The sequence below is a fragment of the Hevea brasiliensis genome, chromosome 4 (genome assembly GCF_030052815.1).
Source record: "Hevea brasiliensis isolate MT/VB/25A 57/8 chromosome 4, ASM3005281v1, whole genome shotgun sequence".
NCBI lineage: Eukaryota > Viridiplantae > Streptophyta > Magnoliopsida > Malpighiales > Euphorbiaceae > Hevea > Hevea brasiliensis.
Genome location: NC_079496.1, coordinates 110,774,475 through 110,802,027, shown reverse-complemented (window position 1 = coordinate 110,802,027; position 27,553 = coordinate 110,774,475). Strand labels below are relative to the sequence as shown.

At 35.5% G+C, this 27,553-nt stretch overlaps 5 protein-coding genes across 6 annotated transcripts; 1 reads left to right on the top strand and 4 right to left on the bottom strand.

Moving 5' to 3' along the window:
* Window positions 1–4,659: 4,659 nt before the first annotated feature.
* LOC131179321 (uncharacterized) lies at window positions 4,660–7,039 on the bottom strand. 2 transcript variants are annotated; one of them, XM_058145918.1, is made up of 5 exons: window positions 6,278–7,039; window positions 6,060–6,167; window positions 5,589–5,982; window positions 4,914–5,527; window positions 4,660–4,767 (listed from the first exon to the last, which is right to left on the bottom strand). In XM_058145918.1, the coding sequence occupies exons 2-5, from the start codon at window positions 6,114–6,116 to the stop codon at window positions 4,702–4,704; spliced, it is 1,131 nt and encodes a 376-aa protein (XP_058001901.1). In that variant the 5' UTR covers window positions 6,117–6,167; window positions 6,278–7,039; the 3' UTR covers window positions 4,660–4,701. The 2 variants fall into 2 exon arrangements, with proteins under 2 accessions (XP_058001901.1, XP_058001900.1); XM_058145917.1 differs by having other exon boundaries at window positions 6,060–7,039.
* A 147-nt stretch (window positions 7,040–7,186) lies between these two features.
* Window positions 7,187–9,953, bottom strand: LOC110638265 (uncharacterized). Its single transcript, XM_021788762.2, has 6 exons — window positions 9,396–9,953; window positions 9,169–9,276; window positions 8,431–8,592; window positions 8,166–8,337; window positions 7,726–7,799; window positions 7,187–7,624 (listed from the first exon to the last, which is right to left on the bottom strand). The coding sequence occupies exons 1-6, from the start codon at window positions 9,774–9,776 to the stop codon at window positions 7,544–7,546; spliced, it is 978 nt and encodes a 325-aa protein (XP_021644454.2). The 5' UTR covers window positions 9,777–9,953; the 3' UTR covers window positions 7,187–7,543.
* Window positions 9,954–10,830: 877 nt separating this feature from the next.
* Window positions 10,831–13,990, bottom strand: LOC110638290 (pollen receptor-like kinase 3). Its single transcript, XM_021788798.2, is given in 3 exon segments — window positions 10,831–11,706; window positions 11,812–12,165; window positions 12,168–13,990. Coding segments are annotated over 3 exon segments (1,878 nt in total). The 5' UTR covers window positions 13,117–13,990; the 3' UTR covers window positions 10,831–11,131.
* Window positions 13,991–15,984: 1,994 nt separating this feature from the next.
* On the bottom strand, window positions 15,985–18,416 carry LOC110638292 (photosystem I chlorophyll a/b-binding protein 6, chloroplastic). Its single transcript, XM_021788800.2, has 5 exons — window positions 18,304–18,416; window positions 18,023–18,190; window positions 17,152–17,189; window positions 16,510–17,024; window positions 15,985–16,413 (listed from the first exon to the last, which is right to left on the bottom strand). The coding sequence occupies exons 1-5, from the start codon at window positions 18,354–18,356 to the stop codon at window positions 16,396–16,398; spliced, it is 792 nt and encodes a 263-aa protein (XP_021644492.2). The 5' UTR covers window positions 18,357–18,416; the 3' UTR covers window positions 15,985–16,395.
* A 2,020-nt stretch (window positions 18,417–20,436) lies between these two features.
* LOC131179320 (probable polygalacturonase) lies at window positions 20,437–26,783 on the top strand. Its single transcript, XM_058145916.1, has 5 exons — window positions 20,437–21,044; window positions 22,504–22,624; window positions 23,849–24,097; window positions 24,811–24,964; window positions 26,055–26,783. Exons 1-5 carry the CDS (start codon window positions 20,595–20,597, stop codon window positions 26,578–26,580), a joined length of 1,500 nt encoding a protein of 499 aa, XP_058001899.1. The 5' UTR covers window positions 20,437–20,594; the 3' UTR covers window positions 26,581–26,783.
* The last annotated feature ends 770 nt before the right edge of the window (window positions 26,784–27,553 follow it).

Below are 27,553 nucleotides of genomic sequence, written 5' to 3'. Positions count from 1 at the left end.
CTCTTAGATCGCATCTCATGTGCCACCACCACGTAACGATTGTTTTCCCGTGCCATGTTAGACTAGAGAATCTCCCACCAACTCAGAAAGCTATCATTGGTATCACAACTCATCTTTACAAGCCTAATGTCATGACCTAATTCCACGGGCTGGACTGGCATTAGGACTTGGGTCACCATAAAGTCCCCGAGACCCATAATAAGCCTCACTATTTCCAAACCCAATACCAATATCAAAAATAAGGCCCAACATACAAATAAAATAAAATATAATATTATAAATTTATTTGGGCCAACCTAACCGGATAACCATCAGAAAACCAAAACTAGGGAAACCCAACTCAATCCTGATACCTATCATGTACAAATTATTTAATATCATAATAATTTTTTATTAATTAATGCAATATACATATACAAACTAATGCCACAGTGGAGCTCTAGTTAATAAATAAATAAATAGACACAATAAACTATTAAACTAAGAAGCACAACCTACGAAGGAAAATATAGGTTAGACTTGAACAAATAATCTCGCTCCTTCTGCAACCTGGGAAAAATATTTAAACAAGAATTAGCATTCGACTCAGAGAGTTTAGATATTGATTATAAGTGTAATTTCTATAACTATCTAAAACTAGTGCAATCTTGCCATGAAATGCACATCCATCACATATAACAATAATTCATCCAATATTTGCACTAGAAGTTAATTTGGAGCTACACACACACTCAGTGTATCATATTAATACATATATGAGAACTGATCCCCTATACAACTCTCTTAATCCAATACCTACAAATGAGGTCAACTCAAACTAGACTTTCACTTAATAATCTAAGTGCGGGAGTCAGCGAGATCAACTCAAAGCCATACTCACACTGTTTTATCCATATATAATGATCAGATCCCAGCGAGTCAAGCTCCAGTCATGACTACATGTCCTACTCATATCCATATTTGTACCATATTCAGGCCAACACACACACAGAGCTCTAAATTATCCTCAGGGCGACAATCATAAATAAATAATAATAATTAAATATACAGCAACCAAAATACCTCTAATATATTAACTATTTATGTACATAATTAATTGTTTATAGAATGCATGAGCATGCCACATATATAAATAATATTGAAATTACAAAATAATTAATACCCAACTCATAGACTAATCGACCCGATTGCAGCTGGTCTGGCTGAAAGGAGGAGAAAGACTAGCCAATATCGATTACCTAAACAGACACATTGACCTCTATCAAATTTACTAACAGAAATAATTAATTAATTTAATCAAAGAAACAAGAATAATTCCTAAGCTTGTGCCAAAATTTCAATAGAGTCTCTCCTATGATTAGACCTAACCTCCTTGCAAAAAAACACAACGACAGCAACGCACAGGGCCTCAGGCCTACAACAACAATGATAATGCCTATCCGGGGCCTACAAGAATCATAATCTAGGTCCAATCCTCTAAACTCCAGCTCGGGTCTCTAACTTCTCTACAGTCCAAATAATTATTTTCAATATTTCAAAAATTATAAAAATATATATATATATATATATATATATATATATATATATATATATATATATTCCTGGAGGCCCTCTACATCGTCATTATATTAATTAAAGTCATTTTACTTAATTTTACTAAGCCAAAAATATTTTACAGATTTAACCAGCTAGCTTAATCAAGACACAAACTATACAACTTGAGTTAGGAACTACCTTTATAAATTTTGCTACCTGAAATGCATTTGGAACATTTGAAAATATTGGAAATGACTATAAACATGACCCCTTTCTGGAATAGCTCATGAGACACCCAGACTAGGCTAGAAACTCGATCTTGAGTGCTGGTGAGCTATCACCGATCTTATTGCACCTAAATGAAATTCAAAAATTATTAATAATTATCATATAATTATATTTAATTTTTGAGCATCAAAAAAAGTCAAAAATCTCACTAAGCTATCTGGACTGTCTGATGATCACTTTTTTCAAATAGTGTCCGATCATAGCGCGATCAATCCCATCTAGGAGGTCTCGATGTGTTGAGTTCATCAGTGGTCTGGAATCGCCGATCTGACGGTCGAATTGCGGGAAATCTGATTGAAAAGCTCGAAAAAGACCCATTTTCTCTCTCCTCATTTTGCGTGAATCTGTTGATTGTCATCAATGAGGTTGATCGAAAAAACTTCCCCAAGCAGTGGGGAGTAGATTGGGACCAGTGGCGCCACTGGGCATCAGCCGGAACGGCTGAATTTTGGCTGGAGAAATTCTCTCTCTCTCTCTCTCTCTCTCTCTCTCTCTCTGCTGCATGTTGCCGTGAGCCACCGCCGTCTGGTGGTCGACCAGGTGTGGAGGAATCTGTCGATGACTCACTGGCACTGCTGCTAGTTGGTCGGAAGGGAAAACGAGAGAGAGAAAATGAGGGAAAGAGTGAGGTCAGGGATAGGGGTGTGCAAACGGTCGGTTCGATTTCGAACCCATAAAACTGAAAACCAAAAATCAAAAATTTTGAAAACCGAACCAAACCGATTACTAAGAGACAAACGATATAACCAAACTGATAAATATTGATTCGGTTCGATTTTAAATCGATCAAACCGAATTTTATAAGATTTGATATTTTCAACATTAAATCTCATTAACAAAAATAAAAATAAATAAAAAAAACTTAATAATTAGAACTAAAAAATCTTAGGGTTTCCTTGATATATATATATAATTTTGGTTCGGTTCGATTATTTTTTTTTTATGAAAATAATTGAATCAAACCAATTAACTGAAATTATCAAAATTTATAAACCGAACTGAACCGATTGAATTTTAAAACAGAACCAATTGAACCGAATTGACTCGGTTCAATTCGATTTTTTGGTTCAAAGCCGAATACGCTCACCCCTAATCGTGAGAGAGAAAGGGGGTATATTGCAGTTTTGAGTTTTTTTTTAACTTTTAATTACACTTTCAGTCCCCGAATTTTTTGGGTATATTCAAATGGGTCCTAAAATACAAATATATATACAATTAAATAATAATTATATATATATATATATATAATTTTGGTTCGATTCGATTATTTTTTTTTATTTTTTATGAAAATAATTGAATCAAACCAATTAACTGAAATTATCAAAATTTATAAACCGAACTGAACCGATTGAATTTTAAAACCGAACCAATTGAACCGAATTGACTCGGTTCAATTCGATTTTTTGGTTCAGGCCGAAATACGCTCACCCCTAATCAGGGAGAGAGAAAGGGGGGTCTATTGCAGTTTTGAGTTTTTTTTTAACTTTTAATTACACTTTCAGTCCCCGAATTTTTTGGGTATATTCAAATGGGTCCTAAAATACAAATATATATACAATTAAATAATAATTATATATATATATATATATATATATATATATATATATATAATTTTGGTTCGGTTCTATTATTTTTTTTTATTTTTTATGAAAATAATTGAATCAAACCAATTAACTGAAATTAGCAAAATTTATAAACCGAACTGAACCGATTGAATTTTAAAACCGAACCAATTGAACCGAATTGACTCGGTTCAATTTGATTTTTAGTTCAAATACGCCACCCCTAATCGTGAGAGAGAAAGGGGGTCTATTGCAGTTTTGAGTTTTTTTTTAACTTTTAATTACACTTTCAGTCCCCGAATTTTTTGGGTATATTCAAATGGGTCCTAAAATACAAATATATATACAATTAAATAATAATAATAATAATAATAATAATAATAATAATAATAATAATAATTAATCAAATCTTAGAACCAAGGTTAAAAATAATATATTTTGTTAATTAATTTAACATTAATATTTAAAACTAATCATTTAAATTAAAATTAGATTATTAAATAATTTATAAAATATGTTTAGAAATAATATTAAATAAATATATATAAATAAAAGTATTACAAAAAATTATAATTTAGTTAGATAATATTAAAATAATATTTAAATATTATATAAAAATATAAAATTTATATTTTAAAATTTAGGTTATTACACTCAACATCTACAAAAAAAAATAAGAAAATAAAAATCAAATACATAATCCACCTAAGAAAAAGGAGGAAAGACCCGCTCTTTGATAGAGCAGGAGGAGGAGCCGCCTTACCCTAAGGGCAGAGAACGCCGCACATTGGAAGAAGACAAAGAACTAAACTCTAGAGAAAAAACGAAACATAAAAACTAGAGAAAAAAAAAAAGAAAAAAAAAAAAGCATAAAACTGAGAGAGGGATCCATTTGTCTGTCACTCTATCACCTATTTAAAGGCTTTTATTTCTTCTTTTTTTTTCATCATATGAGAAAGAGTTGAATTTAATATTTGAAATACAGCATACATGCAGTTACCATTGGACGACACCCACCTCTGTTTTTATTGAAAGGCTTTTAAATGGAACGAGATGCATTGTTCCAAAAAGAAAAAAGAAAAATTGCAATTTCACTAGCAATATAATTACTAGTAGTATTGGAAGCTCGTACCCATCAATAAAGTATTTTATGAAAATTTTATAGGTAGAATTTAATTATATAACTTTGTAACATATTCACGAAAAAATAACAATGTTAAGATTTCTTATGCATTCTGATAATTGAAAAAATGAAAAACAGAGATTAAGATAGATTATTATGTTTTTTCTGAAAAGAAAAGTAGAAGACGATGTTTTAGAAGCACTTCATGTGCACAATGGAAGATCCGGACTCCATGTATTCTGCCTTTGTTACCCACATCTGCATCAAAACCCATCATCAACGGTTTATACTTCCAATCATAAAACAACAAATTAAACTTTATAAATAAATTATTTTGACAAGAAAATAAGAACCCTGGAGAAAATCTTTTGCTTTTCTATTCATGAAGTTCCTTAATGCTGTACCTGCTGAAATGTGCTTAAAGAAGCCAAAATAGAGCCACCAATCCACACACTATACTTCCTCTCTGGTGGAGCAACCACTCTTACCCTCACTCCAGGAGATGCCAATGAGCTAACCTCCTTAGCCAGTCGATCAGCCAGGCCAGGTATTACTGTAGTTCCCCCACTAAGCACCACATTGCTAAACATCTCTCTCCTGATGTCCATATCACACCTTCTGATTGACCTCACCACAATCTCATGCACACCCCCTGACTCCATTCCTAACCTGCTTGGATTAAAGAGAACTTCTGGGCACCTGAACCGTGCAGCTCCTACAGTTATGACTTGCCCATCCGGCAATTCATATTGCTTGTCTAGCTCTGAACACTTTATCGATGTAGCGAGCTCTTTATCAAAATCCATTGCCACATATGAAATTCGTTCTTTTATGTCCCTGACGATTTCTTTCTCTGCAGACGTGGTAAAATTATGGCCCTCTTCTGCTAGGATCCTGGTGAGATACTCCGTGAGGTCCTTTCCTGCCAAATCAAGCCTATGGATGGCATGTGGAAGCGCATACCCTTCATAAATAGGAACTACATGTGTAACTCCTTCTCCAGAGTCCATAACAATACCTGCGTATTATATTCTTGTCATGTACTGATTTAAGGAGATATATTCTATAAATTATTGTACCTGTAGTCCGGCCGCTGGCATATAGAGATAACACAGCCTGCATAGCTATATACGTGGCTGGGATTTCAAAGGCTTCAAACATGATCTCGACCATCTTTTCTCTGTTAATTTTGGGATTGAGTGGAGCTTCAGTTAAAAGAACAGGATGTTCTTCTATGGTTACCCTGAGTTCCCTGTCAAAGGTATGCTTCCAGATTCTCTCTATTGCTTCCCAGTCTCGGACAATTCCATGATGGATAGGATGGCTTAATTCAAGAACTCCCCGCCTTGCGTCTGCTTCATCTCCGAAGTACATATCCTTCTGTCCAATACCGATCATGGCATGCTTGCTTCGAGGCCGGCCTATTACGTTGGGAAATACCACACAAGGAGCATCATCACCAGCAAAACCAGCCTGCATTAGAGAATATTAATAATTTTAAACTAAAAAAAAATGGCATTGGAGTGAATAAAATGACTTGATTCACTGACCTTTACAGAGCCGGATCCACCGTCGTAAACAATTGGCCGGTCTTCAAGAAAATCCATCGCCTGTGCTTTGGAAAGTTGTCTTTTTTTTTATTTTTTAATTTGATAACTCTGGAAAGTTGGTCAGGAAGGTTGAGAAGGAAGAGTTACGAGATGTGAATATATTAAGAAGAGGAAGGTCCTGAAAACTTTTACGTGAATCTTAGAATCAACACTCTTACGTTTGCTTTCAGACAATGTAAAGGCATATATATAGGACCAAATTGAAAGGGAACTTGCAATTCAACGTTCCCTTTGTCCCATCTGCAAGATAATTTGCATGACTGATGCGCACTCCATTTCTTATTTTATAGGCCACGGATAGATTGTGGCTACAGCACAGAATATGTAGCGGCAGAGAAGAAGGCTCATAAATTAGATCCGTTGCCCTGTTGGGAAGAAAAAAATGACACAAAAAACATATATTTTATTTAAGTTCATAATAGATCAAATTTAAATAATAGTTACCCAATAATGAATATTCGCAATTTGCATCCCCCACTTACTGCTCCTTAGGGTGCATTCAATTCGAACTCGGTTTTATTATTATTATACTGAAACAAAATATACGCTTGATAATACATCTTCAATCAAATTAATACATAAAATTAACCATCCTGTATAATAAAAAAAATTATAATTAGAAGGGAGGCTGATTATTTGACAGATAATTCACCAAAGCATATAGTTATCCAATAATGAATATTCGCAATTTGCATCCCCCACTTACTGCTCCTTAGGGTGCATTCAATTCGAACTCGGTTTTATTATTATTATACTGAAACAAAATATACGCTTGATAATACATCTTCAATCAGATTAATTCATAAAATTAATCATCCTGTATAATAAACAGCAGAAAATCTCTTATTTTTTTCCAAATTATCAATAGAAGGGAGGCTGATTATTTGACAGATAATTCACCAAAGCATATGTAATCAGTAATCCTCTATCAACGCAACTCTACATTGCTTGGTTGTGAGGTGAATAACCGAACACCCCAACAGATGAGGCAGCTGGATCTCCGATTGCAAACTGCTAACTCAATCATAATATCCGTAAAGCAGTCAGTCAAACTAAACACCATAATATTTAAAAGATTGCTTATTTGTAGAGCCAATGTAAATGAAAATTCGATATATCAATTTCACTGTCATTCAACCATAATTGCTTCCTAATTAATTCCATGCAAATTAAATGCAAATATTCTTTCGTACTAAGCTTATTCTCACTTATAACCTCGTAGATGAAAGGATAGAACCATCAGTGGGAAAAAGACAATTTGCCAAATGGTATTATCTTTAGCAGTGGAGCACTTGAGAGTAGAACTTTATCTGAAATCAGGCTTCAAAAATTTGAAAGCATTTGCAGCATCAGGAAAAGTACTACAACTTAAAGGCATCTCCTCCAGTTTTGATACCTCCTCGGAAGCAACAAGAGCAAAGAATTCAACCCTTTAAAACTCCCTTCACAAAACCTTGCAAAGAATTCCCCATTCCAGCACCAACAGCTTCAGCCAAGTACATTGCCTGCAATATGGTCACCATCTATGGTTATGGCGTCTTACAAAAAGCTGTAATTGACAAAATAACTCAAACCTAAAACAGCAATGAAGACTGAGTGAGACTACCTCTTGAATTGTCTTCTTGAAATCAAAAGCATCTTTCACTCGACAATCCAAGAATGCCCATGTATCACGAAAATCTGTAAAAAAATGAAGTTGGTAGATGAGACATTATTATTCATAATTACCTCTATATAAAAGAGGATAACCTCAACCAAATAATTGCCTATGGCACAGAGGAATAATGCAGTGGCCCTTCAAGGGAAACCAACAATAAAGAGGTAAGTAATAATCTTCTCTTTTCTTTGGTACACTTACAATTCTTCAATTAAGGGGAAAAATCTAACTGAAACTCCACAATGGGACAGACAAGGAAAGAAACAATTACACAATGTCACGAACAATCAAAATAAAATTAGACACCCCCTTCACATGTCAATTAAAAGGAGAAAAGTGACTTTTGTTTCAATCAATGCTAATAACAGATAAAAGTTAAGAAAATAAACCTGGGGAACTATCAGTCAGCATGTAAATCTCAGTTGTTGAGTATATCCCTCCCAGGACAGTGCGCTTTACATACCAATTGATATCAGATCCCTCGTCACCAGCAGCATGCCAGATCTCATCAAGCAGTATTGCACGCTGCTTAAAACTAGTTGGAACATTTGCTGGGTGTGCCTGTGAAGAAAGGCATACATTATAGGTGTTGAGAATTTCAACTTTACAATTGTAGTTTAGCAATTTATCAAGAAAGGGTACAAAGAATAGCACCTGGATGCTCAGAGCTTGGGGCCATTTAGAAATGTAGGGAGCTTGCATTTCTAGTCGGATCCTAACAAGCTTCGAGATGCGTTCACTAGGTACCAAATTTTGTAACTCCTCCCCAGAGTCAATTCGATCAATAAGCTTTTGTAAGCACTCATCCATAAAAAACTGAAGCAAGAAAAAAATAATAGAAGTCATTCATCACACTCTTGATACATGTACAGTATGGGCATTCAGATGCTGAACCATTACAACTGAGCATGAGCAAAAAGAAAGTTCAAATGCATGGCACAAAAACTTTGCATAAGATGACCAAAAGAAAAAGGATACAGCATTTTTCTTCTCTCTGACTCTGATTCAACGAGACAGCACAAGGAACATCTAACAGAGACAAACATATCTTAGATTAGAGACCAATTAACCATAACAGATGCCGACACATAAAGCTCACAAAGGCCATTCCCCTATTTTGTTTTTTTTCCAAAAACGATTACATTGTAGATCATCATGATTCTTGATGAGACAATTCTTGGGCTATCATTCGAGTGGCTATACAAGAACAGAAAAGGCCATCCAAGAACACAGTAAGTATCAACGCAATAGCATATCAGAACTACCAATAACGATCAAGTTCAAAAGAATAAATGCAACTTAAAATAACATCCGAAATCCTTATTCTGAAGATAAGAAAGTGGCAGGAAGATAAAGGAGAAGCCAGCATCACAATAAGGGGGAAAACCATACCTCGACTAGTGCGGCTTCCTTTCGAGGAAAAGATCCAATGATAGCAGGGGAGACACCAGCGTCCCTTGCACCAGCAATCATGGCTTCTTCACTCCATCCCAACCTTATCTGAAACAGTCAATTGAGACCTCTTTACAATTACCTCTTTAACACACACTATTAAATATTAATCAAATTAAACAAATCAAAGAAACAAAACCAGAAATGGAATTTTAAGCGGTGCATACCACGTGGCGAAAGGAAGCCTGAAGAACGCGAGCTTGCTCATCTTGGTACTCAACTCTCGGAATCCGCCTCTCCTGCTGGCGATGGTGGTGGTGACCGTATCCGGCATCGTCAGCCGTAAATGATGTTGACCCACTTGAAGACGAAGACGTTGAAGATGATGACAAGTTTGAGTCTGATTGGTTAGGTGTGGCCTCCACATTCAGACATCGGATTTGATTTTGATTATTAGGGTTTTGATTGGAGATTGATTGAGGATTCACTGAGGTGCAAAAGCGAAAACCGGTACCGATTGTTTGGAGATTAAGGAATCTGAGACGGGCGACGCTACTCTTACCCACGGTAGCACCGGAGAGTAGCCGCTTAGCCGCCGTTCTATACATCTTTACCGTAACTCAGCTTGCAGAAGGGAGCGAGAAGGAAAGAGACCGGCACTCCTATTACTTTGGCTGAAGAAGATCAAAACAGTTTTCTGGGTTCGACGTAGCTGTACCTGTATCATTCCACGTGTCATTAGTTAAGCCATAGCCCACGCAACCTGAGGACAGCTGGACAGGAAAGGAGAGGAGAGGGGAGGGGAATTTAAACGGAGAAGGGAAGTGAGGGGTTTGGTATTAGACCGGGCCATGGGCCGATTTTAATCTGGTTTCGAAATGAAATCACTGACTCGGTCGATTTTGATTTATAATGGTTCTGATTTGAGCCGGTTTTAATTTAATCCAGTGTAAAAAAAATTAAAGGGATTCAATATAATTTTTTTGAAGAAAAAATTTATGAATCTAGCAGATTTCAATTTAGAATTATCAATTGAACCGATTGGTTTCAAACCGATTCATGGATTGAAACTGTTAATTCAATCTAGTTCTGAATTTAACTCAGACCGCTTTCAATGTGGTTCTCAATTCAAACCGACCATGACCTCTATTTGATATGTTTGTATGAAGAAAAGGAAAAAGGTTTTAATTTATAATAAAAATTTATTTTAAATGAAAAATATAAAATTGTTAGAGCTTATAGTCGTTAATATATTTTTAACTGTACACACAGTTATTTTTTATATGAACTTTTAGTATTAATTGATTAATCTACGTATATAATAATATTTAATTATTTAAAAATGATTTCCAACATAACTAATAATCCAAAGATCCAATCCCTTAATTGATTTATGCACTGAAAATTTTAACATAATACAATGTGAAACTAATATGGAACTATTCAAACATTGTGTAAAAATATTATTTTGCAGGAATTAATATGCAGTTTGAAATATGAACTTTACATGGTAAGAAATAAAAGGAAAAAAGAAAAAAGTATATAGACAAAACAAAAAATTTTCAGAATTCTTAATTAAAAAGAAAAAGTATCCATTATGGGGGAGACTATAATTAATAATTGCCCTTCTAATTAAACCATCGATCCCAGGGTGACTCGATCTGTAAGAAGAAGTGTATCGATCTTAAATCTTAATGTACAATTTTTGGGAGATGTTGTTCATCTTCAAAGCCACAACCAAGATTTGTCTTACAAATTCTGTTGATGTTTTTCTCAAGAAATTATGGTAAGCAAATCAAGGGTAGGCCTACCTTTCCTCAACTCAACATCTTTCTCTTGAGCTATTGTCATCCACGTTTGATTTGTAAATGAAGGAATGGACTTGGAAGCTCACAACCTTTCTTTCTTTGCCTAACAAATTAAGCAACTTGCAAATTAACCTATATGTGTATGATCAAATTCCTCAAACCTGTATTTCTTCTATCCTCCTAATTGCTTCACTCATATTTATCCGTTGCGCTGTATTACTTTCAGCGCAAGTAGCTCCAATACGAAGCAATTGCACCATCTGCTGAACTGAATCCGAACTGCTATTGTTTGCTATCTCAGGATCGATTAATTCTTTCTCTTTCCCTTCCGAGCTTGCTTGGTGGGTCCATCGCACAACATCTGTCCCTCCCTTACCATTGCTAAGATACTGAGAAGGGAATTTTCCAGTGACCACTTCAAGAATGATGATTCCGAGACAATACACATCTGACTTGGGAGAAACCTGACGGTTTACTATATATTCTGGTGATTTATAAGCAAACATTACCTGTGCAGAATGACTGGGATTGATTAGTGGATCCAAGGCATAGTCACCCAGAAGTGGCTCGTAAGTTTCATTTAAAAGAACATTGCTGGACTTGAGATTTCCATGGGGAAGGTTATAGTTTGCATACTCCGAATGCAGAAAACTTAATCCACTTGCAATTCCCTTGATTATCTTTAGACGGGTTGCCCAAGTGAGTTCAGTATGGCAAAATCCACGATCGCCTGAAACAAGAGAAACATTAATTTAATTAAGATTCAATCACAAAACAATAAATTGTATGGAAAATTCTTGCGAATGGTATTGTCAAAACTAGTAAAATGGCATACCATGCAATAAATACAACAAGCTTCCTTTAGGCATGAACTCTGACACCATAAGCTTCTCCTCCTTCATGAAATGGTACGCCAATGGAGTCAAAATGTTTTTGTGCCTTATCCTCCCAAACCGCCTCATTTCAGCATCAAACGAATCTCTTCCCAACATATTCATCTCCTTCATCCTTTTTACTACTACTGACAATCCATTTGTCAACATGGCCTTATAAGCAGACCCCAACCTGCCATTTCCAAGGACTTCGGCTGCCGCCTTCATCAAATCCTGCAAACCAAAACTACCCTTTTCTTCGTTTAGCATTATCAGATCACCCGTACCATGCTTTCCGTGATGGCTGGATCCCTTCGGCTAGACCCACTTCCTCTTCGACTATTCTCTGACCACGGCCTCTTGCTTGAGCCGTGTCCCCGCACGGACAGCACTACCTCATCAAGGTTCTCTTTCTCTAACATGCTAAAGTTATCGTCCTTATGCGTCCTGCTTGAAGGACACATGGCAAAGAAAATGAGAATTACTATCAATGCTAACATCATCACCCCAAACAGTGATGTGGAATTAGAATTCGATATAGAGGCTCTTCCTGGTACAACCATTGCTGGAGGGCTTGAAGAGCAATCTTTGTCGAGTGGTTTTCCACAGAGTCCATCATTTTCAGCAAATGAAGAGGCACTGAATGTGGAAAAGCTCGGAGGAATTTCTCCTTCGAGTTTGTTGTGTGAGAGGTCCAGGGAGGTTAGTAGTAGCTTGGGTTGTTTCAATGGAGGGATTGGTCCAGAGAATTGGTTCCCTTCGAGGTGCAATTCCTTGAGATGCGGTAGTTCCATCACTGACCCGGGTATTTTTCCAGTGAATTTATTATTAGAGAGCCAAATTTTCTTTAAAGATGACATAGGGACGAAGAAATCATTTGGTATTTCACCAGAAAACTCATTGTGGGATAATAAGAGTGATTTTAATGCACCAAGTTTATTGAACTCAGGGATTGGACCTGAGAATGAGTTGTTAGCAAAACTGATGGTTCTAAGGCCAGGAAGCTGTTGCAATGCTTCGATATCAATTGTTCCTGAGAGACTCAAGTCTGAAAGATGAAGGCCTGTGACGAAACCATCAAAGCAAATGGCACCAACCCATCCATTTATACAAGGGCTGGATCCTGAAACCCAATTACCCAAGGTAACAGCCCGAGTTAGGGAGTTCTTAAATTTGAGAAGAGCCTCGTTTTCTGGTAAGGAAAATGCGAGGTTGCCGAGAGAGAGTGTGAGGAGGAGAAGGAGAACAAGAAGGCGAACAACGCTCATCTCCAAGCCGGAAATGGGTGCAGCTCCGGGTAGAAACGAGCCGCTGTCAGAGAGATTTTTTTGTTCTCCAAAGTTTTTTTTTTTTTTTTTGAGTAGATTTGTTTCCTTTTGTTTAATTTTAGATTAAGAGGCGTTTCATCTTGGTTTCCGTGTGCATGTGTAGCTTTGAGAGGCAGAATTGGTGATGGAGCTGCCAAGTTTACCTGAGATTCTAAGAATAGATTTAGAGGAGAGACAGTAGAGAGAGGGTGAGAGAGTTTATGGGATTCACAGACAAGGGAGAGGTGTCCAGCTACTGTTGACCCTGTCAATGAATTCAAGATCTTTTCTAATTATAATTTTAAACTCTAAAAATAATGTGCAATTCTGACTACATTCTTGGGCAAAGCCATGTCAATCTCCCTAAACTCATTATTGATTATATATTTATCCACAACTCTCAAACTCCTAATACGGTGAGACAGTTGATGAGCGCTGCAACATTATTGGTACGGAGAATACTTCAATGGATAGTGGAGGACATCATGATTTGAGTGATGCAAGCGATGTGCTCCGTCTAGTCGTGGAAATACAAGGCTCAGTAAAGTTAACTTTCTGCCGCATTGTCACTGGCTTTCCAGGAATAGAAAAAAGATTTATTTTGCATTGCACTATTTTCTGGATAGAATTGCCATGGTGGAGGAAAGAGTGTCAGCAGGGATCCACTGTGTCTTTCACGCTTTTTAGGGGGAAAAATGAAAAGAAAGATCATCAAAAGATGCGGCGATCATCAACCTTCTTTACTGATACATGTGCTGAAGCTGTTGAATATGACACTGCAGCATCATCTCCATTTGGACAAGGATATTTGCTGACATGCAGTCCCCTTGATCAACCATCTTAAACTTGAAAGGTTGAGATTAAAACTCAACTCAACTCAACTCAACTAAGCCTTTATTCCAAAAATTTGGGATTGACTATATGGATTCGCTTTCTCCACTCTGAACGATTTTGGGTTAAATCCTCAGAAATGTGTAATGCTTCTAGGTCATGTTGTACTACTCTCCTCCAAGTCAATTTAGAATTGCCATGGTGGAGGAAAGAGTGTCAACAGGGATCCACTGTGTCTTTCACGCTTTTTAGGGGGAAAAATGAAAAGAAAGATCATCAAAAGATGCGGCGATCATCAACCTTCTTTCGATACATGTCTTTGTTGAATATGACACTGACATCATCTCCATTTGGACAAGGATATTTCTTGACATGCGGTCCCTTGATCAACCATCTTAAACTTGAAAGGTTGAGATTAAAACTCAACTCAACTCAACTAAGCCTTTATTCCAAAAATTTGGGATTGACTATATGGATTCGCTTTCTCCACTCTGAACGATTTTGGTTAAATCCTCAGAAATGTGTAATGCTTCTAGGTCATGTTGTACTACTCTCCTCCAAGTCAATTTAGGTCTACCCCTTTTTTTTTTCTATCCTCTAACCTAATGTGCTCTACTTGTCTAACTGGAGCCTCCGTATGTCTACACTTCACATGACCAAACCACCTCAATCTCCCTTCTCTCAACTTATCTTCAATTGGCACAACCCCTACCTTTTCTCTAATACTCTCATTACGGACTTTATCTAGTTAGTATGGCCACTCATCCACCTTAACATTCTCATCTCTGCAACTCTTATCTTAGATACATACGACTCTTTCAGTGCCCAACACTCACTACCATATAACATAGCCGGTCGTATGGCTATACGGTAAAATTTTCCTTTCAATTTATTGGGAATCTTACGATCACATAAAACTCCCGTGGTACGTCTCCACTTCAACCATCCGACTTTAATCCTATGACTAACATCCTCCTCACATCCCCCATCTACTTGAAGGACTGAGCCTAGATATTTAAAGTGATTACTTTGGGGCGATCACCCATTCAAACTAACTCCTTCCCTATCACCGGTTTGGCCTTCATGAACTCGCAATGCATGTATTCTGTCTTCGTTCTACTTAACTTAAAACCCTTTGACTCTAAAGTACTTCTCCAAAGTTCTAGCTTTCTATTGACTCCTTCTCGTGTCTCATCTATCAGAACAATATCATTCGCAAACATTATGCACCAAGGAATACTCTCTTGTATATGTTTCGTCAGTTCATCTAAAACTAATGTAAAAAGGTAAGGGCTTATGGCTGATCCTTGGTGTAATCCAATTGAGATCGGAAAATCTCTTGTGTCCCCTCCCACTGTGCGCACAATAGTAGTTGCTCCTTCATACATATCTTTCAATACTTGTATGTACCTAATAGATACCCTCTTTTGTTATAACACATTCCATAAGACCTCTCTTGGAACACTATCGTAAGCCTTCTCCAAATCAATAAAAACCATGTGTAGATCTTTCTTCACATCTCTATATTTCTCCATCAAGCTTCTAATGAGAAAGATCGCTTCCATAGTAGAACGACCGGGCATGAAACCAAATTGATTGAAAGAGATAGAAGTATCATGACGTAGTCGATGCTCCACAACTCTCTCCCACAACTTCATAGTATGGCTCATGAGTTTAATTCCCCTATAGTTTGAGCAACTCTATATGTCTCCCTTATTTTTAAAAATAGGTACTAAAATACTCTTCCTCCATTCATCAAGCATTTTCTTTGAGTTTAGAAAAAGGTTGAGATTGTTTCTTCTTTTTTCCCAACGAGGCAAAATTAAAATTCTATAGGATTCACTGTCTTTTTCTCTATATGAGTGTGTATGCATGTGCGAGAATGCATACATGTACTCAAGTAGCACTTCTAGATGGTGTTCACAATATATAGCCGTGGCAGCACTTGGAGGCTTACAAGGTATGATGACATTATTGGAACTTTGTAAGAAATCAAACTGACTAAACAACATTTTATCATATGGGAAATTTCACAAAGATTTATATTTTCCCGTTACATGAATTTAATGGAAAGGATGAGAGACTAGACTAAAAAGAAGATATGTTTACATGATCATAACATTCATTAGTCTCGCTGCAAATTTCACTACTCTTACAATGACTAGAGATCCACTTTGTGTCATATATTGCTGATCGTTAACTGGACCTGGCCTATCATTTGATGATCTCTATATATACTTACCAAAATGGAACACCACAAAAGGCAAAATAAGTTAAAAGCAAAAACATTGAACTAGGTTTCCTTGGCTTCCCTGGCGTTTACAGATTATCCATCCTTTCAGAATCCAAGAAATCAGGCAATTTACGTAGGCTCTGGTTTGCTGGCTGTATCTGATTACGCCCTCACCATCACCGAGTTGTGAAAGCCTACAACCATGAAAATATGTAAATATATTATTTCCAACAACTCTGCAACATTTAATGAAACAATTGATAATTCAATACAATGTAGTAGAGAATTACGGAAAATATATTGCAGTGACCAGGATCTGCAATGTGAGCCATCAAATTTTCAATGGGACCTTCCCCAGTATAAATGGCCTGGAAGCAGAAGCCAACAAATGCTAGCATAGCTAAACGCCCATTCTTAATCTCCTTAGTTCTCAAAACCATTACAGGCTCTGGGGACCCTCTACCCCAAGCAAGGGGATCAAACCATAACCCACCTGGGTAACCAACGTCTGGCTTTGGTTTTGATTTGTTTGGCAATGTAGGCTCTATGTCAACACACCCAGGCTTAATCATATCTGCCCATCTTCTTCCCTCAGCCCAACCCATCAAGACTAACTGCACTAAAAACAAGGTTGTTGGATCCGCAAAGTATTCCCGTGCACCAGCATCAAACCAATTGTAGTTCTCAATGAAGCCTAAACTTTCAAGCCATTCTGGAACGAGGATTCCGGTCACGGCAAGCATTGCCCACCTACTGTGCATTAGCTCAGCCTGGGCAAACCATTTCAGCAATTCCGGATCAGATCCTGAAACATATGAGACATGTATATATTAGTTTTCAATCTATAACCCGCCAGAGGTTCAGTCTAACTTGCTTCAATACATATATAGATTAGCAAGTATTATGTTAAATAATCCAGAAGATAGGCGTACCTAATCCAAGTGGATCGAAGCCAAAATCTCCTGGAAGACTAAAATTAACACAAGGAAAGAAGTCATATTTCCATCAAGCTAAAAAAGCCAATCTGATTTACTGCTACTAATCACATTCCGATATTATTCCCAATAGGCCATGTTGTGCACTAGCATTTTGTTATGAACACTAAGAAGGAGAATAAGGGGCCGTAATTGTATGGTGAAGAGAGTAGAATAAGAAGATGTAGTTGAGATGAGCTGATAGCTATTATAGGAGTTGTTATAGTTGTTGAAGTAGCTGTTATATTTGATGGGAACAGTTAGTTAATAAAGGATATGTTGTGTAAATAATTGAAATATCAATATTACAATCAATTCTTCTCTCTATTTCTCTCTATTCTCTTTTCTCTAAGTTCTAATTCTCTCTGTCTTCTTTCTTCTGCTATTTCCCTTTCCCTTTCTTCTTCTATCTCTCTTTAATTTCCGTTCTTCTCTGGAATTGAGAATACTGCTTCCTAACACATTCATGCGTCCTTCAAGAGCATTCATGCTTCTATAACTACTACAATTAATTAAATTAGGATGAGAAAAATGCAATACATGAGCTTTCATGGTCATTACATTTTTCAAAAGCCATGCTAATCAAACATAATCACTAAGTCAAATAAACTAACTAATAACGTACATTCAACAGCTTATAAACCATTCTATCCTTAACCACCTTATTTTCCAACAAATAAAAGCATTACTGCAGAAAGTGTCCAGCTTTTATATGCCCAGAGAAATTGAAGACAAAATACTTTTTCATGATTACAAAGTAAAATTCATTTCAAATTACGAGACCTATTTATTAATGGCAAATCCAACTATACAGTAAAAGAACTACTACCTTCCATCTAGCCATTCGGGAGGTGAACTACCAGGGAACCACAAAGGTCTATCCGGAGGGAGAGGTTCACACACACTCGATACCCCTTTAGTTGCATTCACTTTTACTTCAGCTTTCCTTGGTTGGCATGTTGCAATTTTCCCCAGCAAAGATTTTTGAGGTACATCCCTGTTTGCTTCAATAGAAAGTATCGGTTGGCATATCAAGAATTTTGATCCAATAAAATTAATGGGTCAAACATGCAAGAACCAAAAAGAAATTGGAGTAGAGACAATCAGGACCTGATTCTGGTAGGAACGCTTGTCAATGAAGAAGATGCAATGCTCAGAGCCATGAATGACCAATCCAAAAGTGCTCTGGCAGTTTGGTGGCTATCTTGTTTATCTGTTATTTTATGGGCTTTCTTCTGGGCTTATCCACTCAAGAATTGCGCAGAGTAGATTGCACTACTGACTAGCGCAAAAGAAAAGAACCAATTGTTGTTTGACACATGCAAAGGATATGGAATGAGAACGTGCTCTTTCATCTGTCTCCCACATAACCATTTGGGCCCATGGTGTGAGATTGGATCTACAATGGAAGAGCTAAGCCCACTCACTGATATTCAACCTGATACAAGTGGCTCCGACGATTTGGCAGAATGACGTAGGGAGTGTTTAATTTATCTGTTAGGTATAATTGATAGGTGATAAATATTTAAATAGATAAATTATAGTATTTAATAAGTTTAAAAAAATAGAGTTGATAACTGATGGTAACTGGTGTAATACCTATTAACTACAGTTTGTATAGCTCTATTTTTAAAATTGTTTTTCATCAATTAATAACTGATTTGATTTTATTTTTTATTTTGGTCGTATTATTTTTTTTATTTAACTTGAAAATTAATATTATTAATATTTTTATTTTTTTTATTTACAATTTTAATATTTTAATTAACATATTTTAACTTTGTTAAAATATTTTTTATTAATAACATAAAATATAAAATATTTATTTATATCTAAAAACTTAAAATTAATTATAAATTTTTTTATTAATAATAGAATTATTTTATTATTTTATCTATATTTTTTAAATTATTTAATTATCTTAAAAAATAATTATTTTCTTATTTCAATAATAAAATAAATGATATAATATAATAAATTAATAATTATATATTTATTTAAATAATACAATATATTAATTTAATAATTATATATTTAATTTAATAATAAAATAAATAATACAATGTAATAAATTTATAATTTTATATTTATTTAAATAATAAAATAAATTATATGATATACACTTTTATTAGTCATTTCACATATCAACAGCAACAACTAAATATAATTTTACTAAACATTTAACATAATTTTACTAAACATTTAATATAAAGCATTTATCGATTAATAATGCATTTATCGATTATCGCCACGAATAATTATCGGTACTATCAATTGTGTTTAACAGTTAAACTAAACAGGCACTTAATCTGATCATTTTGTGTATATGTTTCGGTTGCAGCCATCAACCTCGCAGCCAAGTACTATATGATTAATTTGTTCATGGTAGGTATGGTTCATCTGCTGCATTTTAAATATTCGGTGACCAAATGAAACTGATTGTAACCCACTACCAGTTTCACCAACCTGGGGGCATTTTTATAGTTTTCTTGGCAATGCAGCAACTGGGACCTGTCCCTACTTGTGTTGACGGTGCAATCAGTTGAAAGGAAAGTTCTTTCACCTTAATTTATTCAGGGAATTACTTTGCTAAAATGTATTATACCAAATAAATGACATCCTCTTTGTACCTAATAGAACCAATAAAAAAAGTGATGAGCTTTGATGTTTAGGTTGAGCTTGCCATGAATATTTTTAAAAGGAATTGAAATAATTAACCAATTCTAGGTAATATATTTTCCCTTGTATCATTATTACCTATGTGAGTTTCATGGACTTGCTCCACTATAACTGCTACACGTTTCTTAAATCTTCTTTTGAACTGCCGTCTTATTTGTTAGGTCATCATTATCCGGAATGGAAAGTTACAGGATCAACCATGTCTCATTGAAATATTCTAAAAAATATATTCATAAAAAATATAAACAATATATCAATCAAGTAATTCAATTCATCTTACTTTCCACTATAATACAATGTCCCGAATTCGAATTTTTCCACCGATCTAAGATTATTCAGGGAACTCCCGTTTTCTCTCACATTGATTGAAGTTGAGCTTCCAAATTCTACTTTCTCCACTATGGGTGAATATATATATATATATATATATATATATATATATATATATATATATATGCGCACACGCACATTGGAGGCACAAAGCTTACCTTCAAATGTACTTATTCATCAACAGTAAGCGTCCATCTGTTTGATTATTAACGTCACATTCTCACCCAATTCCCTTTCTCTCAAAAGCTAAACAAAACAAAAGTCTCGCTCTTTAGATCCATTTCCACGTCCAGCATCTCAAATTTCCATTTCCCATCTCTTCTCTCGCTGAATCAAACTACTAGCTAATCACTCAAAGAAGGCAAAAAGTTGTCGACTTCAGTCTCTAATTAATGATGGTAGAGACGGCGCCACTAGGGCGGTTCCAGTACCAGAAGCTGGAATTCAGGCGGTGGATGCCAGCATTTTTGTCTTCGCACAAAACCCTTTTCACAGTCCTATGGATCGCAGCACTTGCCTCGGTGTTCGTGTGGCAGCGGAACGTAGTGGGAGGGAGGTTCGCTGTGTTTTGGCAGGTGCCGATGAGGCCTATGCCCAGGCTGAGACCTGTGGCCAGGCTGAGACCTGTGGCATTTAATTTGACGGATTTTGGCGGAGTGGGAGATGGGATCACGTTGAATACCGAGGCGTTTGAGAGGGCGGTTTTGGCGATTTCCAAGCTGGGGAAGAGAGGGGGAGGCCAGCTGAACGTGCCTCCTGGGAGATGGCTTACGGCCCCCTTTAATCTCACTAGTCATATGACTCTGTTTCTTGCTGAAGATGCTGTTATACTTGGAATTGAGGTTAGTGTTCTGTGTCTCGTGCTTTTGAATTTTGGACTTTGGACTGGTTTGTTTATGTCGTCACTCATTGTAGTGGGTTTCTTATTAATTATTTAGTTATTCTAATTATTAGTTTCCTTTCTATTAGGATCTTTGTATAAATTTATGCTAATATTGTCTTTAATTCCTCTCTTTTCCATTTCTGGAGGGTTGTTACTTGTTTGAAAAATGCCAGACTAATGGTGGTCAGGAAAGCATTATTCAAGCTTTTCTATCTAGATGCATCTGTGGATATGGTATTTAAATTGATACTTCTTGGATTATGATTCCGAAGGGAATCACTGATTACGGTACTTAAGGACAGGATGAAGGAAACGCGTGATATTGTTGAGAACATAAGAACTACTTTTGAAATGAGAAGGGGGCATTAAATGCAATCGAATGCAATGCTAAGCAGGCTCAAAGAGCTTCAGACTTGGGTAAAATTTCTGAAGTTACTAGAGGATTTTGAAAGGGCTGATGTGTACATTTTGGCACTTGTAAAGACAGCAAAGTTTATTACCATCTTTCTTCCCATCCATGAATGTTGCCTATTAGTCGCAGGTTTCCTAGTATAAATGCTGTGTAAGTGGCATGTCAAGACTGCTGGATTAGTTTGATTTAGAAAACATGCTTCCCAAGTATTTGTGCCATGTGGAGGATGGTCTCCAATGCATTGGTTGAAATTTGTCTTAGTTCATTTGGATGCTTCCTGATATTGATTTTTGCTGATGTGCCTTTTGGGTGGCATGAGATTCTAAGTTTCTGCAAGTCCTTGTAATTTTGGCAATACTATAGTTGTGGGGCATGTTTCGAACAGCTTGATTGGTACTTAGATGGAGTTCCTTTTTGTAGTTGCTTAAAGAGAGATTGTTTGAAATAAATGTTTGATTATGATATATGAAATTGATAACCCTTGTAACTACTGTTCAAATATTTTTCTCTGCTTTTGGCACATACCTGATCTCCTGAAATAGAGAGCTTATATTGTGCAGACAGCAGACTATACATTTAATCAAAACCAAGTACTATAATAAGAAGGATCTAAGTGGTGGATGCGCTGCCTAGTTCTTCTGGACCGTGGTGGATAGGAACTTATATTATGGTCAAACAAATTCTTATAACATATGTGTGCCAAACAACCCGTTATTCTGTGTGGTTTAGGGACACACACACACACACAAATGTGCAACATTTAGTTCCTCAGAATCAAAAATTATTAAATCCATCATCATACCTGAAAAGATGTTTTAACCATAGATATGTAGAATGAAATTGAAATTGTTGAAATATGAACAAGTAATATGATGTTGTTGGCCTAGAAACTTTAAATTATTGTTTTATCATTTGCATAACTTGTTTTGATGCTTTTTTTTCTTTTGATTCTTGAGAATCAACGTACTGTTTTTTTTTTAATGTTCTATTGTGTAATATTAAACAGGATGAGAAGTATTGGCCACTAATGCCTCCATTGCCTTCATATGGATATGGGAGAGAGCATCCTGGACCTCGCTATGGGAGTTTAATCCATGGTCAAAATCTCAAAGATGTTGTTATAACTGGTCAGTCAATTCAAAATCTCCTCACTGAATTCACTTTTATTTGATGTCCTGGTATTTATTTTTAAAGTCCTTAACATGGAAAGCGAGTCAAGTGACTGGTATAACATACACTTTGTGTTGTTTTATAGATGTATTTGGTTTTGGGATATCAAACTCGATAATTTTATTGATCTAAGTTGGGGGAGGGGATATTTAATTTAAAATATTTTATGAAGATATCTATTTTCCAAGAGACATAAATAAGGATCCCTATTCAGTGGTGTCTTGAATTGAGTAAAATTATTTTCCACAACATTTGGAAGAATTATCAAAGAGAAAGTAACATACAAATTCCCATACACCTGAAAGTATCAAAAGAGTGTCTCATGAATATTGCAAATTGTGTAAATAAATTGCAATTATTAGGGAAGCCCAATAACTTTTGTCCCCAAAAAAAACACAAAACAAGCAAAAAAATGTGTTTTAATCTTTGGAAAACCTGTGACAGTGTTTTAACCACAAGGACTTCCCGTATGAAAAATTAAATTGATTTATCTGCATTGGAACTAAGTGAGCATGGTTGGCTATTTTAGGTTGTGTATAAGAAAAGAGGAAATCTGGGATGGCTATTTTGTGCAACCTTTGTGCATCATGAATGATAATGCCATTGACTATGGTGCTTCAAGTTGGTGCATCAGTCAGAAGTATTTTGTGCAGATTTATCCTAGTTTTTAAGTTTATGGGTTACATTTCCTACTACAGCATGATGCCTCTGTAGAATTTCTTGAGTGACTTTAATCTATAACAAATTTGCATGGAGAGAAAGCAGCCTGTGCTCTTCTTCTGGATGTTGGAGAAATTCATTCTCCTATTATTTTGTGCCTAAATTCAGTGTCCTATCAGTTACTGCCTGAAGTATGCATACATTAAAGGAGCATCAGTGATATTAATTCTATCATCCAATTAGGGTTTCATACAATTTCAGGTAAATTCTTAAAGGCTGCAAATTAAATTGATGGAATAACTGTTGTTGTTAAAATGGAATAATTGGTAGGTTGTGACCAATTACATCCATTTGACTAGTTCTAGTTTGAACTGGTTGTAATCGGATCCAAAAATGGTTGAATCTAGCTCTGTTTTGGGCATTTTTACAGTGAACATTTAGTTTTGTCAGCCTCATTTATTTGCAAAGAAATTATTTGTTGACCAGATCTGATGCTAGTTTTTGTTATTACTGATTAACAGGACACAATGGAACCATAAATGGACAGGGTCAAACATGGTGGAAAAAGTATCGTCAAAAGCTTCTCAACCACACAAGGGGGCCCCTTGTACAAATTATGTGGTCAAGTGACATTCTGATCACTAATATAACATTGAGGGATTCGCCATTTTGGACACTCCATCCATATGACTGCAAGAATGTAACTATCAGGAATGTTACAATTTTGGCCCCCATATTTGAAGCCCCAAATACTGATGGAATTGATCCTGGTATGTATTTTTACAGTTGCTTTTTCTCTCAACAAATTAATGGTGGGCCATAGGCAAAAATATATGGCTTTTCTTCTTTAGAGATGTTCAGCCTCTTTATTTATCTGAATTTCTGTCATTTGTATAAACTCTTTTAGGAGATGGACAACCAATTGAGTAATTATTCAGCAATAATCCTGCCATGTCAAAGATGAGAAAAAGTTAAAATGGTATTTTAAAACTAATTAAAACTTTTTCTATCAATGGTAAGACAATATGTTTGTAAATGCTTAATTATGGAAGGTTTTTTAGTTGCCATACATTTCAGGTATACTTGATGGAAATGTTTTATTATGAGATTGAGAGTTTGCATGAGCTCAAAATTTTATCTTTGATAATAAGTTCATCTACCTTTTTTTTATTTGTTTGTTTTTAATGTTCCTAAGCTGACATAATTGTCATGTGTTCAACAAGTTGCACTACTATTAATATCATTTTTGTCTTCATTTCATTTTTTTTCTTTTTCTTCTTTTTTCTTCTATACTGTAACTTAATAAGTACTAATATCTTACTTTGTGCATCAAATTGCCATGCCAGAAGCCTGTTACTGTGATTTAGGATGCCTTTTAAATATTAACTGTTCTACTACTTGGTTTTTTATGATAAAACATGTTCATGAAGTTGGCTAGCAATTTCTTTCTTCAGTCCTGAATATAATTTTTGGCATATGACAGATTCATGTGAGGATATGATAATCGAAAACTGTTACATAAGTGTGGGGGATGATGGGATTGCTATAAAGAGTGGGTGGGATCAGTATGGAATTGCATATGGACGACCTTCAATGAATATTCTCATCCGTAACCTTGTGGTTCAATCTATGGTCAGGTGAAATCTCTTTCATAATTTTATGCCAACTTGGTGAAAATATTATTTTATAATTGTTTGCCTGCATGGCGTCTAAGCATATTCATACCCAAGCAATATATTACTGAATGTTTTATCTAGTATTTTTGGTTGCTTTTCTTGGATTATGGAACCTTTGGATGTACGCGTGTAATACATAAAGCCATAATTGTATATAGCAAATGTTCAAGAGAGATTTGCCTATAGATGTACCATATTTATGATTATGACCTCGTTCTTCAGTCACCATAAATCTAATTGGCCTGAATTATTGGTTTATGAACTAATTCAGAAAAAGCTAATACTATTATGTAAACAATTACTTCAAAATGAGCAATTCGCTTCTATCCAAAGGAGAAATGGTAGCTTTGTTTAGTACTCCAAAGTATTGTGACCTAGTTATCTTTTTGTGTGTCAGATTTTCTTATTTATGTTTGTTTATAATCAGGAGTTTGGCTCGTTTGTATAAATTATTTTAAAAAATTGAATTTCTTTAATATTTATCTTTTTGTCTCGGATTTTCTTATTTATATTTGTTTATAATCCAGGTAGCTTAGCTTGTTTGTATAAATTATTTTAACTAATTTGAATTTCTTTAATATTTGCAAGTCAATTGTTTTGAAGGTAATTCTATTCCCAAGTATGAAACAAGGAAATATTATTTCATACTGTAAAATTAGCTGATAAATGGGGAAACTGCTGCTTGTTTTGGCTATCATAAATAGACTGCTTGTGTTTAACCTGTGTGGCTTTTGGCCATGGATTTTGGTATAGTGAAGATAAGTAAATGTAAAATGAAACCTGATCGCTAAAGAAATAAAGAGCTTTGATTAAAGAAAAAGCTAATATAGCAACCTCAATCAACCATCTTAATGTAAAATGGAACCCGATCACTGAATAAATAAAGAGCTTTAATTAAAGAAAAAGCCAATATAGCAACCTCAATATTGGTTGATTGATAACTGCAGAATGATGCATGAGGACTTGTCATGAACTTGTGCTAGAATGCAGTAATTACCTATCTTTACTCTTCAAATGGTAACTGAGATCACCTGGTTGAACTTTGAAACAGTGCTGGAGTATCAATCGGCAGTGAGATGTCAGGTGGTGTATCAAATGTCACTGTGGAAAACCTCCTTGTGTGGAGCTCAAGGCGTGCAGTTCGGATCAAGACGGCCCCTGGAAGAGGTGGATATGTTCGACATATAACCTACCGGAATCTAACATTTGACAATGTCCGGGTCGGAATTGTTATCAAGACAGATTATAACGAACATCCTGATGAAGGTTATGATCACAAGGCATTTCCAAAACTTGACGACATAAGCTTCACTGGGGTCCATGGTCTAGGAGTTCGTGTGCCTGTGAGGATACATGGGAGTGAAGAAATTCCAGTGAGGAATGTGACTTTTAGGGATACGTCACTGGGAATAACATACAAGAAGAAGCATATATTCCAGTGTGCCTTTGTTGAAGGTCGTGTGATAGGTACCATCTTCCCTGCCCCATGTGAGAACCTTGATCAGTATGATGAGCAAGAACGGCTCATTAAGCACTCTGTCTCCCATAAGTTGACAGATATAGACTATGATTTTTGACAAAATATTTTGTTTTCAATCTCCTGGGCATGGCTTTCTTGAGGTCAATGACTTCATCCTGTGTCTATATGAGCCAAGCTGGAAAAATCATCTTGAGCAGTTTATTGAGTTTTTAAATTTCTTGACAAGAGTTGTATATACAGAAATTTCTCAGTTGTTTATACATCGATGAGGAGACTGAAATGCATAGCATGTTTTCTACACTTTCCAAATCCTCTATATACATAAATGCACAACTACTTGAATTCTTAATCTTGAAATTAATGTCTCATGTTGCGGTTCAGTGACATTTTGTGAACCTAATTTAACAGATGTACTCATTTTGCAGCTGTCTGTCTTTTTGGAAGGACATGCTTCTTAGTAGTCCTGAAAATGAAAACATTTAAAGTTTGTGTGCCCTCCTTGTAATAACACATGGAATTATGCAAGGGTTGTTGGAGCATCATATTTGGGTAGTTGTACTTTCCATCTGAAATGATAAGATGGGGCATTCAGGACTTGAAGAATAGAGAATTGTGAGTGAAGTGTTGTGGTATGTTGCTTCTCATATTCAATGATTTTTCTTGTGTGCTACTAACCAAAAGGGAGGGTTATCTTTTTGATCTTTTCACTGTTCATAGGTGAACAAAGTGTTGTGGGTGTTTATGAGAAGTGGAGTGGGAGAAGGATTATTCTAAAAGTATTCTTTTTTTTGTTAAAGATAAAGGGATTTCATTTATAAGATGAGAGAACAAATGGAGATAAAAAGAACATCAACCTACTTCTTAATCTATATGAGAAATGCAATTTCAAAAATCCTTTACAAAGATTTGGGACATAAGAATATAATTTTTTTTTTATTTACCTTTGTATAAATTGATGTTGTAAATTGATGAGAATCGCATTGATCTCTAAATATATCAGACCAAAGGTTTTCTACCATCTATAAATTAGTGACATCACATAAGCTAATATTAATATTCATTATTTCTTG

Bases quoted from the DNA above. Each gene is read 5' to 3' on its own strand.
- LOC110638265 (XM_021788762.2), bottom strand. From the start codon at position 9,776: ATGTATAGAACGGCGGCTAAGCGGCTACTCTCCGGTGCTACCGTGGGT. The intron at 7,800-8,165 runs GTTTATTTTCTT...ATTTTTTTACAG, and splicing joins GCTGACTGATAGTTCCCCAG to ATTTTCGTGATACATGGGCA. The intron at 7,625-7,725 runs GTAGTCTCACTC...ACCATATTGCAG, and splicing joins TCAAGAAGACAATTCAAGAG to GCAATGTACTTGGCTGAAGC.
- LOC110638292 (XM_021788800.2), bottom strand. From the start codon at position 18,356: ATGGCTCTGAGCATTGCATCTTCTTCATTGACAAGCGTTCCTACCAGA. The intron at 18,191-18,303 runs GTCCTGATTGTC...TGAAGCAAACAG, and splicing joins AGCGTTCCTACCAGAATCAG to GGATGTACCTCAAAAATCTT. The intron at 17,025-17,151 runs GTACGCCTATCT...CATATGTTTCAG, and splicing joins CTTCGATCCACTTGGATTAG to GATCTGATCCGGAATTGCTG.
- LOC131179320 (XM_058145916.1), top strand. From the start codon at position 20,595: ATGATGGTAGAGACGGCGCCACTAGGGCGGTTCCAGTACCAGAAGCTG. The intron at 21,045-22,503 runs GTTAGTGTTCTG...AATATTAAACAG, and splicing joins CTGTTATACTTGGAATTGAG to GATGAGAAGTATTGGCCACT. The intron at 24,965-26,054 runs GTGAAATCTCTT...ACTTTGAAACAG, and splicing joins GTGGTTCAATCTATGGTCAG to TGCTGGAGTATCAATCGGCA.
- LOC131179321 (XM_058145917.1), bottom strand. From the start codon at position 6,116: ATGGATTTTCTTGAAGACCGGCCAATTGTTTACGACGGTGGATCCGGC. The intron at 5,528-5,588 runs GTACAATAATTT...TATAATACGCAG, and splicing joins TGCCAGCGGCCGGACTACAG to GTATTGTTATGGACTCTGGA. The intron at 4,768-4,913 runs GTACAGCATTAA...GTTTTGATGCAG, and splicing joins CTTTAAGCACATTTCAGCAG to ATGTGGGTAACAAAGGCAGA.